The sequence below is a fragment of the Quercus suber genome, unplaced genomic scaffold (genome assembly GCF_002906115.3).
Source record: "Quercus suber isolate HL8 unplaced genomic scaffold, Cork oak 2.0 scaffold_684, whole genome shotgun sequence".
Classification (NCBI taxonomy): domain Eukaryota; kingdom Viridiplantae; phylum Streptophyta; class Magnoliopsida; order Fagales; family Fagaceae; genus Quercus; species Quercus suber.
In genome coordinates, this window is record NW_027070125.1 from 263,843 (window position 1) to 276,883 (window position 13,041).

A 13,041-nucleotide genomic window follows, 5' to 3' on the forward strand; every position below is an offset into this window, starting at 1 on the left:
GTGTTCCTTAAAATCCCGTTAATCATATAAATATAAAAATATATGAAGGAGTCAAATCACACACACACACACACACATTTATAACATGGACCAAATATGAACTTTGAACAATTGAGGGACCAAAATCTAACTTACACCAAAATTTAGGAGCTAAAAGTATAATTTACCCTCACCCCTCTTTTAATAAAATTAGAAAATGAAAAATTTCACATAACTTATTAGGAAAGTAAGTTGTGATTAGTGCAATATTAATTTCATAAAAATCGGCCAATGATACAATTTTTATTTTATACCAACTACAGGTATAATATTCCATTTCTTCTAAAATTTGTTTTGTTACTTACTTATTATTATTATTTTTCTTTTTTGTCATTATTATTATTTCATTGTAAACTAAATTAAGAAAAAAAAAGTGGGATAGTTAATTTCAAAGAAACCTTCGGGGTCGACTAAGCAGTTCCTAAAGTCATATGAAATTAATGAAATCTTAAAATTGAAATCTGTTGTCAACATCTTGAGACCACCCTCAAGAGTTTCCTCCCGCTAATATTCGAGTGTGGAATGAAAAAATTGCACACACTTGAAAGAATAGTCAAATACTTGAAAAAATTTAGATACTTTTTTCTATTAAAAAAAAATTCAAAGAGATCCTCGTAAAGAAAAAAGAAAAAAAAAAGGGGGGCACTAGAGACTCAACCGGCCTAGCCAGTGCCCTGTCACCATACGCGGACTACGCTCAAAACTTTCCAAAATTAAAGAAACGTTTTAAAGACTAACGCCTTGAGTCCTCTCTTCGCATTACTTATTACTCTCTCATTCTTTCTTACAGACTAAGAAGTAAGAACCACTCTCAGACAGATAAAAAAAAAAACAGAGCAACTCTCAGAAAATACATTCACACACAAAAAAACACACACTTTCTCTGTTTTGTGAGTCTTTGTTTGCTTATTATGTAAACCCCAAACTAAAATCTTTGTAAAGTATCTTTTCTTCTGCTCTGCTTATTACTATTCCATAAACCCAATATTTTACATTCAAATTTTTTCATGGCTCTGTTTGGAGTCTCTCTGTTTACTCTGTTTTCATTGCTATTCATTGCTCTGTTTCCAAGCCTCTGTTTTACTGCTGACCCAAGTATTTTCTATGACCTTCGTCTCTCTTACATCACTGCATCACCTCTCGGCGTTCCTCAACAGGTTCACTTCTCAGCTCTCTCTTTATTTTCTAAAGATTTGTTTTTTTACATGTGGGAGTGCTTTGTTTTATTTGTAGATTGTAAAACTGGGGGTCTATTTTGACTTTTTTATTTTATTATTATATAAAAAAAATTGGGTTTTCTTGTGGCTTGAATCTTTTGCAAGTGACATTTATGATGATTTTTCTATGTGGTTTTGTTTATTGTTAGCAATGTATGGTTTATGCTATGTATATTGGTGAATGAGGTTTAAGTTGATGGAAGTAGATTAAGGTCCAAACATGTCATTACAGGTGGTTTTTCTATATGGGCTTTTAGATTTTATATATATATATATATATATGTTATGTATGTATGTATGTATGTATGTACATGTATATTTTTTTCTCTTTCCTATAGTTAGCTTTGTTTATATTGTATATGTTTATCTGATAGTGGGAATTGATTATTATTGAAATTAGATTAGGATACAAAAGTGTCACTGTAAAATTTTTATTTTTGTAAGGTTTTGTATATTGAATATATTCCCTTTTTTTGGGTTGTTCTTTTTAAAATTTTTTTTTAAAATTTTTTAAGTTGATTACTTTTATTTAGTTCTATCAGATGTACTTTGAGTAGTAGGTGAAGTAAATGAACAATCCCCAAGAGAGAGAGAGTTTATTGGTGAAGTACAGAAGTAGTATAATACAAATACAGCGATGTTTACAATGTGGAGCTTGTGTTTTTCTTGTTGTTACCCACTCTTTCTGCAGTTACCTTTTGTGATTTGGGGTCCTTTTGTATGTTGATGGATGCTATATTGATTTCAACAATTCATTCTTAATTATCAATTTTATTGTGGAAATCCTCTGTGATGTCTCATGTATGTGGTTCGAACCCCATTCCCCTTCCCCACTATCTACAATCTACCTACAAAAAAATTATCAATATTATTGTTCTTGTCACTGTTGTTATTATCATTCATTTGTCATTATTATGATTCACCATTCAAGAATTGTGCTTGTGTTGGTGTGATTCTTTTCTAATTAATATTTGTTTAATGCAATTACATGATTTTGTTCCCTGCTTTCTTTTAAATTTTCTTCAAAGGTTTTATGACCCGACTTTTGTTGAATTAGAAAGAGTAATGTTGAAGTTTATCAAAATTTGAGTGATTTACCTATTTTATTAAATTATGGTTTGCAGGTTATTGCGGTTAATGGAAAGTTTCCGGGTCCCCTAATCAATTCTACTACTAATGACAATCTTAATGTCAACGTACATAATGATTTGGATGAAAATCTCTTGATGACCTGGTTGGTTTCAGCACAATATAATCTTATTTTAGTTTTTTTTTTTTTTTTAACATTAATTTTGCCTTGGAGTGGCCTTTGACATATTTGGGATTAATGTTTGTGGCAGGTCTGGGATTCAGATGCGGCATGACTCTTGGCAGGATGGTGTTCTTGGCACAAATTGTCCAATTCATCCAAAAAGGAATTGGACTTACCAGTTTCAAATGAAGGATCAAATTGGGAGCTTTTTCTACTTCCCATCTCTCAATTTTCAGAGAGCATCTGGTGGCTTTGGTCCTATCATTATTAATAATCGGGTTATAATTGCAATTCCTTTTGCACAGCCAGATGGGGATATCACCATTACAATAGGTGACTGGTATATCCAGAACCATACGGTCAGTATTTGTTTTTATGTTGGTGTTTGCTTGTGGACATTGTAGTGGGATTGTAGATTTAACTTTTTTCAAATTTTAGGCACTGCGATCAGCTCTTGATGCTGGAAATGGCCTTGCGATGCCTGATGGAGTTCTCATCAATGGAAAGGGGCCTTACAGATACAACAACACCCTCGTACCTGATGGCATTGAGTATGAAACCATTCAAGTTGATCCAGGTAATGTTTTTTCAGTATTGGTAGGGAAAATGTGTTAAACCATTTGCTTTCTTTTTATTCTTGTTTTTGTTTTCACAAAAATTTTGTTTTCCATATCACACCGGTCTTTATTTTCTCTTGGGTAGCTATTGTGTATCTGGTCATCAGTTAATGCCTGAGTTCCTCTTTTTATTTAATGTTTTCAGTTTAGTGATTTTGTTGGAACTTAGAAGTCATTTTTCTCAATCAACTTCTTGACATCTTGTTTTGTTTAATTTTTATGCCTACTAAATTTAAATCTTTAAGTTTCATTGGTTTCCATTACTTATAAAATTACCGGTATCAGTTTGAGATTGTAGAGGTTTGTAGAACACACATAGACGTGCATTTGGAGAATGGCCATACTACATCATATTATTTTGGTTCTTCATTTTTGATTTTATGATATGGATTTCTTTGTTGTTTATGTTTCCTTGCAAATGGTTTTAGCAGTTTGAGATATTAATTGGCTATAGCATTATGTTTTGCAGGCAAAACATATCGAGTTCGTGTGCACAATGTTGGAATTTCAACTAGTTTGAACTTTAGAATTCAAAACCATTTTCTGCTTCTAGCAGAAACAGAAGGATACTATACAACACAACAAAATTTTTCTTCCTTAGATATTCATGTTGGGCAATCTTGTTCGTTTTTGGTTACCATGGACCAGAATGCAAGTTCTGATTACTACATCGTGGCAAGTGCTAGATTTGTGAATGAATCTCTTTGGCAAAGAGTGACCGGTGTTGCTGTTTTACGCTATTCCAATTCTAAAGGACCAGCAGCTGGTCCTCTCCCTGACCCACCAAATGATTTTTATGACAAGTCATGGTCAATGAACCAAGCATTAAGCATCAGGTTTGTTTTCATAACACCTCGTTCGTTTAGGAGTATGATGTCTTGGATAGCTTGGTTTCTCATGAGTCATGACACATCACAAGCAGTAATCAAGCCTAATATAAATGATGGGGCAGTTGGTTTAATTCATGCCCAAAAATTACAGAATCTTCTTTGAGTAGCTGCCTCTGCAGATGGTGCAGTTAGGTGTAATTCATGCTTTAAGTCGACGCAGATAAATGATGTGGCAGCATTTTTAGTTGCACTCCCCTTCTTTTCTTTTTGATTTATGTTTCAGTGAAATTCTTGTAATAGAAGTTTAATTGTTAATATGCTTATATTTAAAGATTCCATTCTATATTGTTTAGGCAAAATGTATCTGCCAGCGGAGCTCGCCCTAATCCTCAAGGTTCCTTTCACTATGGTCAAATTAATGTGACTCAGACCTATGTGATAAAGACTGTGCCACCAGAAATAATTAATGGGACGCTTCGAACAACACTTAACGGGATCTCATTTGTCAATCCTGACACACCAATCAGGCTTGCTGACAAGTATAATGTGACAGGAGCTTATAAGCTTGATTTTCCTGATCAGCCTCTTAACAGAACACCCCGGGTGGACAGATCTGTTATCAATGCTACATATAAGGGATTCATAGAAATCATATTTCAGAACAATGATACCGTGATGCAGAGTTTTCATGTAGATGGCTATTCATTTTTTATAGTTGGGTAAGAATCTTTCCTTTGTTTATACAATATCTCATTTGCCTTAAGGTATAGGCATTGTAAGAAATTGATTGATTGAGTGCAGGATGGGTACTAATGAGTGGACAGTAGACAGTAGAAGTAGATATAACAAGTGGGATGCAATTTCTCGCTCCACTACACAGGTTCGTTTTTAATGTAATACAAGGGAATCATGGAGCTAATGTGAATAAATTTCTTTCAACCGTTAGATTCATAATTCTTAAAATTTCTGTAAGAATTTGAGGTTCTTAGAAGTGAGAAATGCTAGTGTACTTATATTGTTAATGATGGTTTCTGTGCGGTCCAGTTGTATGTCTTGTGTTGAACTCTTCAGTTTTTTTGTTGTGTAGGTTTTCCCTGGGGGATGGACAGCAGTCCTTATTTCTTTGGACAACGTTGGAGTGTGGAACATTAGAACCGAAAATCTTGATAGATGGTATCTAGGTCAAGAAACTTATATGAAAATTATCAATCCACAGGAAAATGGTGCAACGGAGATGGATAAACCTGAAAATGTTTTATATTGTGGTGCCCTCCAATACTTAGCAAAGTATGTCTAGAAACTTAGAAACTCGTTCTCTCTTTCTAGTGCACTCACATTCATACACACTAACTTCTTTAATTCTTCTTTTGTTGGCACCTTTAGGGATGAAAACAATTCTGCAGGATCAGTTTTAAGAGGAAACTCAAAACTGCTTTTCACTTTGCTGGTGGCGTTCTTTGCTTTGATTAATATTTCAAGCTAAGCTTTGCTGCTGATTGGTGAGAAATATGATACCAAACTGTGACGGCTTTGTCCTGACTCTGTTGCAGGTGTGATGTTATTGTTGGAGATGTTTGTGAGACATATTTAGTTTAGGTGTGCAAACGTTTGTCAGTACAAAATTTTCTGGTCCAAAGGAACTGTTTCCTTTTCTTTTCTTTTTTTTTTTGGAAAAAACATATTGGGGTTACACCTATTTCTTGTAATTTAGGCAACTGGTTATCCAACATTTCTTCTAGTCTTTAAGTTACACTAATTATGATTAATTCATTCTTAATACCATTTGACTTATTGAGAAGAGGGTCTACTGAATTCATAATATACCACACAAATGCAATGCTATTTGATTTATTATGGACATCTTTTGTCATTATTTGGGTAATAATTCCATTCAATATGGGTGGTATGTGCTTCAAATGACAGGGATAAATAAATTATAATAAAGTTTCTAGTTTTTGCTCACATGCACTTCCAGTGTAATTGTTTTGGGGCTACTATATAGTGGACTGCATACAGGACATTTTACCATGGGTTCTATTGAACTATGGATGTGTCATTATTTTAGAATTCCATGCCTCATCCCCTCTAACTCCTCCCTTCCCCCTTCAATTTTGTATTGAAGCCTTTAAGTTAATTTTCCAAAAAGATTTCTCACTCACATGACACATCTGCTTTGTCCACTCTCCCATATTTGGCTGTCTCCAAAATAGTAATCTATCTCGTTTGGAAAGGTGTATATGCTATATTTTATTATTTTCCTAAATTTTAAAAAAATTCGTAGATTTTACCTTATTTATTGAGTCATGTTAATCTATGCGAATAATTTTATTAATTGAGTTCCTCTACATAGGCTTGGACGAAAACATTGTCTATCAAGAATTTTGCCCTCATTTCTAAAATTGAGTGTCCAAATTAGTAGGGCAATTTTGGTAACTTATTTTTAGGGATGCACAAAGAACAAAATTGATCCTACACTGACCATTGAATTTTATAATTCCAATGAAGTGGTTAAGGATATGGTATTTTAAAGTTTATCACATCAAATCGAGACACAGAATTCCTCAATCATTTTTGGAATATATATATATATATATTTATTTATTTATACTCTATTATTAAGTCTAGATGAAAGATGCTAACTCAGATCATCTTTCTACTCATTTTTTTCATTCGACAAAAAATAATTAAAGGGGATGAATAAAAATATTTTTGGTATTTGGTAAAAAGGCCTTAAGGAACAAGGAATTCCTTAATCAATTTACAAGAATTCTATATCAATTCAAGGCACATTAAAAGTGTCTTTCCTTTTCATTTTGCTCCTAATTTCTCCTATCTCAGATTTCAATGTCTAGAGGCACAACAGAATTGACAACAAATTTCACACTTATTTGAGGTGGTAAGTTATTAATGACGAGCCTATATAAAAATCAATAATTAATTGCGAATTCAACAAGTGTGAAATTTGTTGTCAAAACTATTGTGACTATAGCATTGCTACTCAGATTTTGGTTGCCTTTGTCAAATTTCAGAATGAGCCTACTAATCTATTTATCTAAAAAAGTGACAATGACCCTTGTACACGTGACAAAGATTTGGATCAGGTGCAATATGTGACAATGCCTGTGTTTGGATTCCACGGTAAGTTGCGGCACGTTTTCCATTTCACGTTTTCTCCATTTTTTTTTTTTTTTTTTTGGCCGGTTTTTTTGACTTTGGGGGACAAAATTTACTGTGTATATACTGTGTGTGTACTGTTCACGCACTGTTCATACACTGTTCACGCAATATTTAATATTAAAAGTGGGTCCCACAACACTATTCACACATTTAAAAATTATTTTGCTACAGTGTTTTCAGCAATAATCAGTTTTTAGTAACTTTCAGCAACAATAAGTACTATCCAAACGGACCCAATGTCTAGTCTATATTTATCTCAGAGTTCAGAACTCTTTTTTTAGCACCATAATTTCTCTACTAATTTAATGCTCCTCGTCTATTTTGCTCTCTCATATATCATGCTCCACATTCCTTCTCAAAGCTTGTTAGAACAAGATATATTTGGTTTGCAGTAGATTTCTGCATCATCCACATTATTTGATTGTACATTAAAATGTTAGATTTCTGAAAGCAACAATAATTTCACCATCTAGTTTTTTGCAACACTGAGCTAAGGCTCCATAGCACTTGCTTTAATTTGGTTATGTTTTGATGGAACAAGGATTCTAATTGCCTTCTGATAGGCCGATTCCTCAAAGATTGTATGGCATAATTCCCAGCTTTCCGCAGTCTAAGTGTAGGCAATTACAAAATAGCTTAAGCATTAATAACATAGTTTGGAATTACAAACTTTTTCCAACAAGATCTAGTAAATAGACAAAACTTACCAAAAGGTCTTGGCGTTAAGATACAGTCCTAGTAATCAAAATCCCAAAAAGAAAATAAGTACCACGTTTAGTTTCACGTCAAAATCACCTACCACAAGTTTAGGCAAGTTGTCCAAGTCTGAAGGTTGGTTTACTTGTCATGCAAACTCAGTTACGCGAAATATCGAAACTTTCAGCACAACTTCCTTCCTGTTGATCAACTCAAAGACACATACATCCCCTTCCTTTATACCATTGTCTCTAGCAAATGGTTTCCATCCCACGCCGATTGTCTTAGGTGAAGTTGTACCATCTTTGAAACAAAACTGGCAAGGCCAACATTTTCCACTAGAAGCCTGAAGCTTGATATTTTTTTTCCCACAAGCACTATAGCATTGCTACTCAGATTTTGGTTGCCTTTGTCAAATTTCAGAATGAGCCTACTAATCTATTTATCTAAAAAAGTGACAATGACCCTTGTACACGTGACAAAGATTTGGATCAGGTGCAATATGTGACAATGTCTAGTCTATATTTATCTCAGAGTTCAGAACTCTTTTTTTAGCACCATAATTTCTCTACTAAAATAATGCTCCTCGTCTATTTTGCTCTCTCATATATCATGCTCCACATTCCTTCTCAAAGCTTGTTAGAACAAGATATATTTGGTTTGCATTAGATTTCTGCATCATCCACATTATTTGATTGTACATTAAAATGTTAGATTTCTGAAAGCAACAATAATTTCACCATCTAGTTTTTTGCAACACCGAGCTAAGGCTCCATAGCACTTTCTTTAATTTGGTTATGTTTTGATGGAACAAGGATTCTAATTGCCTTCTGATAGGCCGATTCCTCAAAGATTGTATGGCATAATTCCCAGCTTTCCGCAGTCTAAGTGTAGGCAATTACAAAATAGCTTAAGCATTAATAACATAGTTTGGAATTACAAACTTTTTCCAACAAGATCTAGTAAATAGACAAAACTTACCAAAAGGTCTTGGCGTTAAGATACAGTCCTAGTAATCAAAATCCCAAAAAGAAAATAAGTACCACGTTTAGTTTCACGTCAAAATCACCTACCACAAGTTTAGGCAAGTTGTCCAAGTCTGAAGGTTGGTTTACTTGTCATGCAAACTCAGTTACGCGAAATATCGAAACTTTCAGCACAACTTCCTTCCTGTTGATCAACTCAAAGACACATACATCCCCTTCCTTTATACCATTGTCTCTAGCAAATGGTTTCCATCCCACGCCGATTGTCTTAGGTGAAGTTGTACCATCTTTGAAACAAAACTGGCAAGGCCAACATTTTCCACTAGAAGCCTGAAGCTTGATATTTTTTTTCCCACAAGCATAATTTTTTGAAAATTCAGGACAGACATACTGCACAAGAAAGTAGAATTTCAAATAAGCATATTTCAAGTTGACTTTTAAAATACTTCAAGAGCTAAACATATATATACAATAAAGGCTCACCACAAAATTGCGTATTAAACTATATGCCGGAATGACACGGATGAAAGAAGGATTTTTTGGCTTGAACATTCTGGCTGCTTGCAATGCCCTTTCTCCTCCTCCAGATAACACAGATCCTCTTGCTGAAGACATGGGAAGGTTTTCTATAACGATCAATTCAGTATCTACTTCCTCTTTTACACACAACTCTTGTGGAGTAGAAATTTCATTTTCATTCAAACTGCCCTGCCTTTTCTTATCCCCATTAGATGGATACTTAATCTCAGTAGTAGTCATATCAAACACAAGAACATGGAATTTCGAGTTCCCTTTGTATTTGAAGACTAGGAAGTACCCATAATTGATAGAATGATACTCGACAAAATCCCTCCAACCGCCATGAAACCAAATATTGTTGTTAGCCTTCTCCAACCTCACTTGCCAAGTGCAGCCATTAGGAACAGCAAGTGTAGCAACACCGGAAAGTTTATCCCCATGTTCCCTTACAAACTTTTCAGGAAGCCTCTACGAGCACAAAATCTAGTTACATTTTCTTAATTCCAATATAAAATTAAATCAAGAAAACTATGCTTCCAAGGTTTACATCAATGGTTTCTGATCATCACAATTGCAACATTAGTGATTTTTGCAGCAATGCTACACCAAACCATAACTTGAAAGAAACATTTTAGAGGCTGACCAGGCTTTCAGGCTTTTACCCTATTTCTAAGTTTTACCAAATGTCCTTGTTTTTAGTCCGATCAAATACTCAAAATTGCTTTGATGAAATCAGTTACAGCACAATCTAATCAATAAAAATTTGACAAAACACAGTTCAACAATGATGTAGTTATAAGGAAAACATGTGATCTAGAGAAACTCTTTAACTATCTCATGGTTCATCATTTTCTCCTACATTTTAATCATTGACCACCACTCTGGCCTTTATTGAGAGCTTAGAAACTTTGGTTAGCCATATATTTGAAATTTTGCATAAGAAAATCAGTTGTTCTTCCATAAAATAAACTCAGAACGATGCTTCCAAGTTCCAATTCATTATCACATGCAACATTGAATTTTGTGAGGATGAACTTTCCCTGTGACAGGTCAAGAAACTTGGCTTTAATTTGACTCACTTTAAATGAACAAAACTCCTAACCATCGTAACATTTCAAACTAGACAAACAATATATTGGAAATAGCAACATATCTAACTGGATAGTGGATACATTTCACTTCTTAAGGTGTTTCCTATATTACAAAGCAGAGGTCAGTGACCAACAAGAACCAGAGTACCCGTTTTTACAGTGGTGCTGCTGGTGCATACAAAAGCACAAGACTCATACATAGCAACAAAGAACAGCAGGGAAATAAAAAAATAAAAAAGAAGAAGCAAGTAATTTAAGATAAACTTAGCCAAAAGAAAACAATGCTACGTAGGAATGTAATACATTACCAGTTTCATGTCCTGCACGGTGGAAGGAAGTATTATCTTGAAGAAGTGTGAGTGTCTACTCCGGTGAGTCCTTCCTTTTAGAGCCATATGGATTTTCAGTGAATGAATAAGTAGTTGGTTGTGTGGTTTGAATGAGTTTGTATGTATTGTAACTATATATATATATATATATAAAGTAGTACCCTAGATACGGGTAGATTGAGCAGTGAATACGCCAGTCCAAGCATCTTGACGAAATCTTCAGTTTTCTCAGTTCTGTCTCTGTGACTGTCATATCATATCTAAACGGTGTACTTGACTACTTGTCATTTGTCAAGTCTCCATAGCATTTTGGTAGTGATATATTAGAAGATCGAACACGCAAGTGCAGAATGTAGTACTCTTGGGAAGATGCAGGATCTCCTACCTGTTGAACGAAATAGATATCAAGATTTAAAAAGTAAACCGACGAAATGTTAGACTAAAAAATGTTTACAGACTCGTACCATCTATTTTAACAACAGATATATATGTATATATATATACACACACACATATATCATCGATTTCAATGACGCACTATGAACAGTTTATTTAGTTGAATTTGAAATTTTTTTTGTTAAAAGAGTTAGAAAATAAGATTTAAAGTTAACTGAACAGTAAAATGAGAACTTAGCAATGTTATTGATTTCGTTTCTTTCCGTTCTGGCCGGAATATCTTGTACCGGTATGCAATCCGGTACGGTAATACCACCCGTTCCACCTCGGGTTAAATTCCGATTAGTTTCGGAACATTCCGGCCATTCCGTTGAATTCCGGCTGGTATCAGATTTTGGCTTAAAAAAAAAAATATATATATATATATATAACTACAAACCCATCAATCTCAGGTCTCCACCACGTCGCCGGCCCGCCATTTGCCTGAATGAACAAAGCGTCCCAGCCCACTTCTTCATCTTCTTCTTCTTCTTTATCTTCTTCTTCTCCGTTTTGCATTCGCTGGTGAGTGGGATTGGTCTTTCGTTGTTTTATTCTTTTATTATCTACTGTCTTTTTTTTTTTTTTTTTTTTGGACAGAAATTTTCTACTGTCTTATATAACATTCTTCTTTATTAATATAATTTCAAGATTTATATACTAATTAAAATATTAAGAACTTTTGTGCTTTGACTTTCACATTTATTATATTTTTTAGGATTATCTAAAATGTGAATTTTATTTGTAGACAATTATAAATAATATTTTTATATTTTACTTTATTTAATTTAAAAAATTAATTAAATTCATTATTTTATATAATAGTAACACTTCTTTAAATTGAAACTTTTATGTTGTATACGTGTGTTCATATATATATATATATATATATGCATGCGTGTTTGTATGTTTTTTTTTTTTTTTTTAGGAATCTTGAAACGGTACGTCGAAATAAGCTGGTATCAAAATATTCCGTTCCACTAAACAAACTAAAATAGGAGCTGAAACAGAATTAATAATATTGATAAATAGTACCAAAAAGAAGCTAAAAACTTAAATAAACTGAAATTTGTAGCTTACCCCAAATGGGCTACATATAAACATTTGAATGATTAATACATCAATTTGTAAAGTTATTATAGAAGAATTTACACTATCTCTACCCCACTCATTTAAAAAATAAATAAAATCTAACCTCTAATATAAGCACAATAAGAATGACACAGTATATAAACATTTGAATGATTATTTATTTATTTACTATTAACTCATCCATTAGTAAGATTAATGTATAAGAATTTACGCTATCTCAACCTCACTCATTAAAAAAAAAAAAAAAAAAAATCAAACGTCTACTATCAACACAATTTTTATTGCAATCTTTTACATAATTAATTATGAAAACGAATTGTTGTAATTGGTGCCTTTAATCATAACTTACAACAACAATTGTTAAAAAAATAAAAATAAAATTTCGCCTAATGTTATATTATATTCTTATTTCAATTCTCATGTCTCTCAAGAAAAAATATAAACAGATGATATTAAAATAGCTGCAAAAAATAAATTTTTGAGTAAAACAAACTTTTGCTAAAATTTAAAAATCAAAATAATATTTTTCCCTAAAATTTTTAATTTCCACAAGTGTCTCATTCATACATGTCTTTTATTACTGTTAGTTTATTACTATTAATTTAGGGCCAAATACCCTTTCAAAAAAAAAAAAAAAATTAGGGCCAAATACATAGTGTAAAATTGAAAGATATACCTAAAACCTTAGAGTATCCGCAGTGGGCTTCTCATATGCCAAATGTAAGATACAAGCCCAACAAGCCCAACAAATGCTCAGCAAC

The 13,041-nt window shown here is 33.1% G+C and overlaps 2 protein-coding genes across 3 annotated transcripts; one reads left to right on the plus strand and one right to left on the minus strand.

Annotated features, from left to right (window-relative positions):
• The first annotated feature begins 792 nt into the window (after positions 1-792).
• Positions 793-5,753, plus strand: LOC112007188 (monocopper oxidase-like protein SKS1). Of its 2 annotated transcripts, none has more exons than XM_024039496.2 (9): positions 793-1,196; positions 2,381-2,490; positions 2,597-2,867; positions 2,947-3,085; positions 3,595-3,961; positions 4,309-4,674; positions 4,757-4,835; positions 5,043-5,242; positions 5,339-5,753. In XM_024039496.2, the coding sequence occupies exons 1-9, from the start codon at positions 1,047-1,049 to the stop codon at positions 5,436-5,438; spliced, it is 1,782 nt and encodes a 593-aa protein (XP_023895264.2). In that variant the 5' UTR covers positions 793-1,046; the 3' UTR covers positions 5,439-5,753. The 2 variants fall into 2 exon arrangements, with proteins under 2 accessions (XP_023895264.2, XP_065622216.1); XM_065766144.1 differs by lacking the exon at positions 793-1,196 and adding an exon at positions 1,922-2,057.
• Positions 5,754-8,717: 2,964 nt separating this feature from the next.
• On the minus strand, positions 8,718-11,773 carry LOC112007159 (B3 domain-containing transcription factor VRN1). Its single transcript, XM_024039465.2, has 4 exons — positions 11,589-11,773; positions 10,733-11,138; positions 9,298-9,801; positions 8,718-9,204 (listed from the first exon to the last, which is right to left on the minus strand). The coding sequence occupies exons 2-4, from the start codon at positions 10,817-10,819 to the stop codon at positions 8,947-8,949; spliced, it is 849 nt and encodes a 282-aa protein (XP_023895233.2). The 5' UTR covers positions 10,820-11,138; positions 11,589-11,773; the 3' UTR covers positions 8,718-8,946.
• Between the last annotated feature and the right edge of the window lie 1,268 nt (positions 11,774-13,041).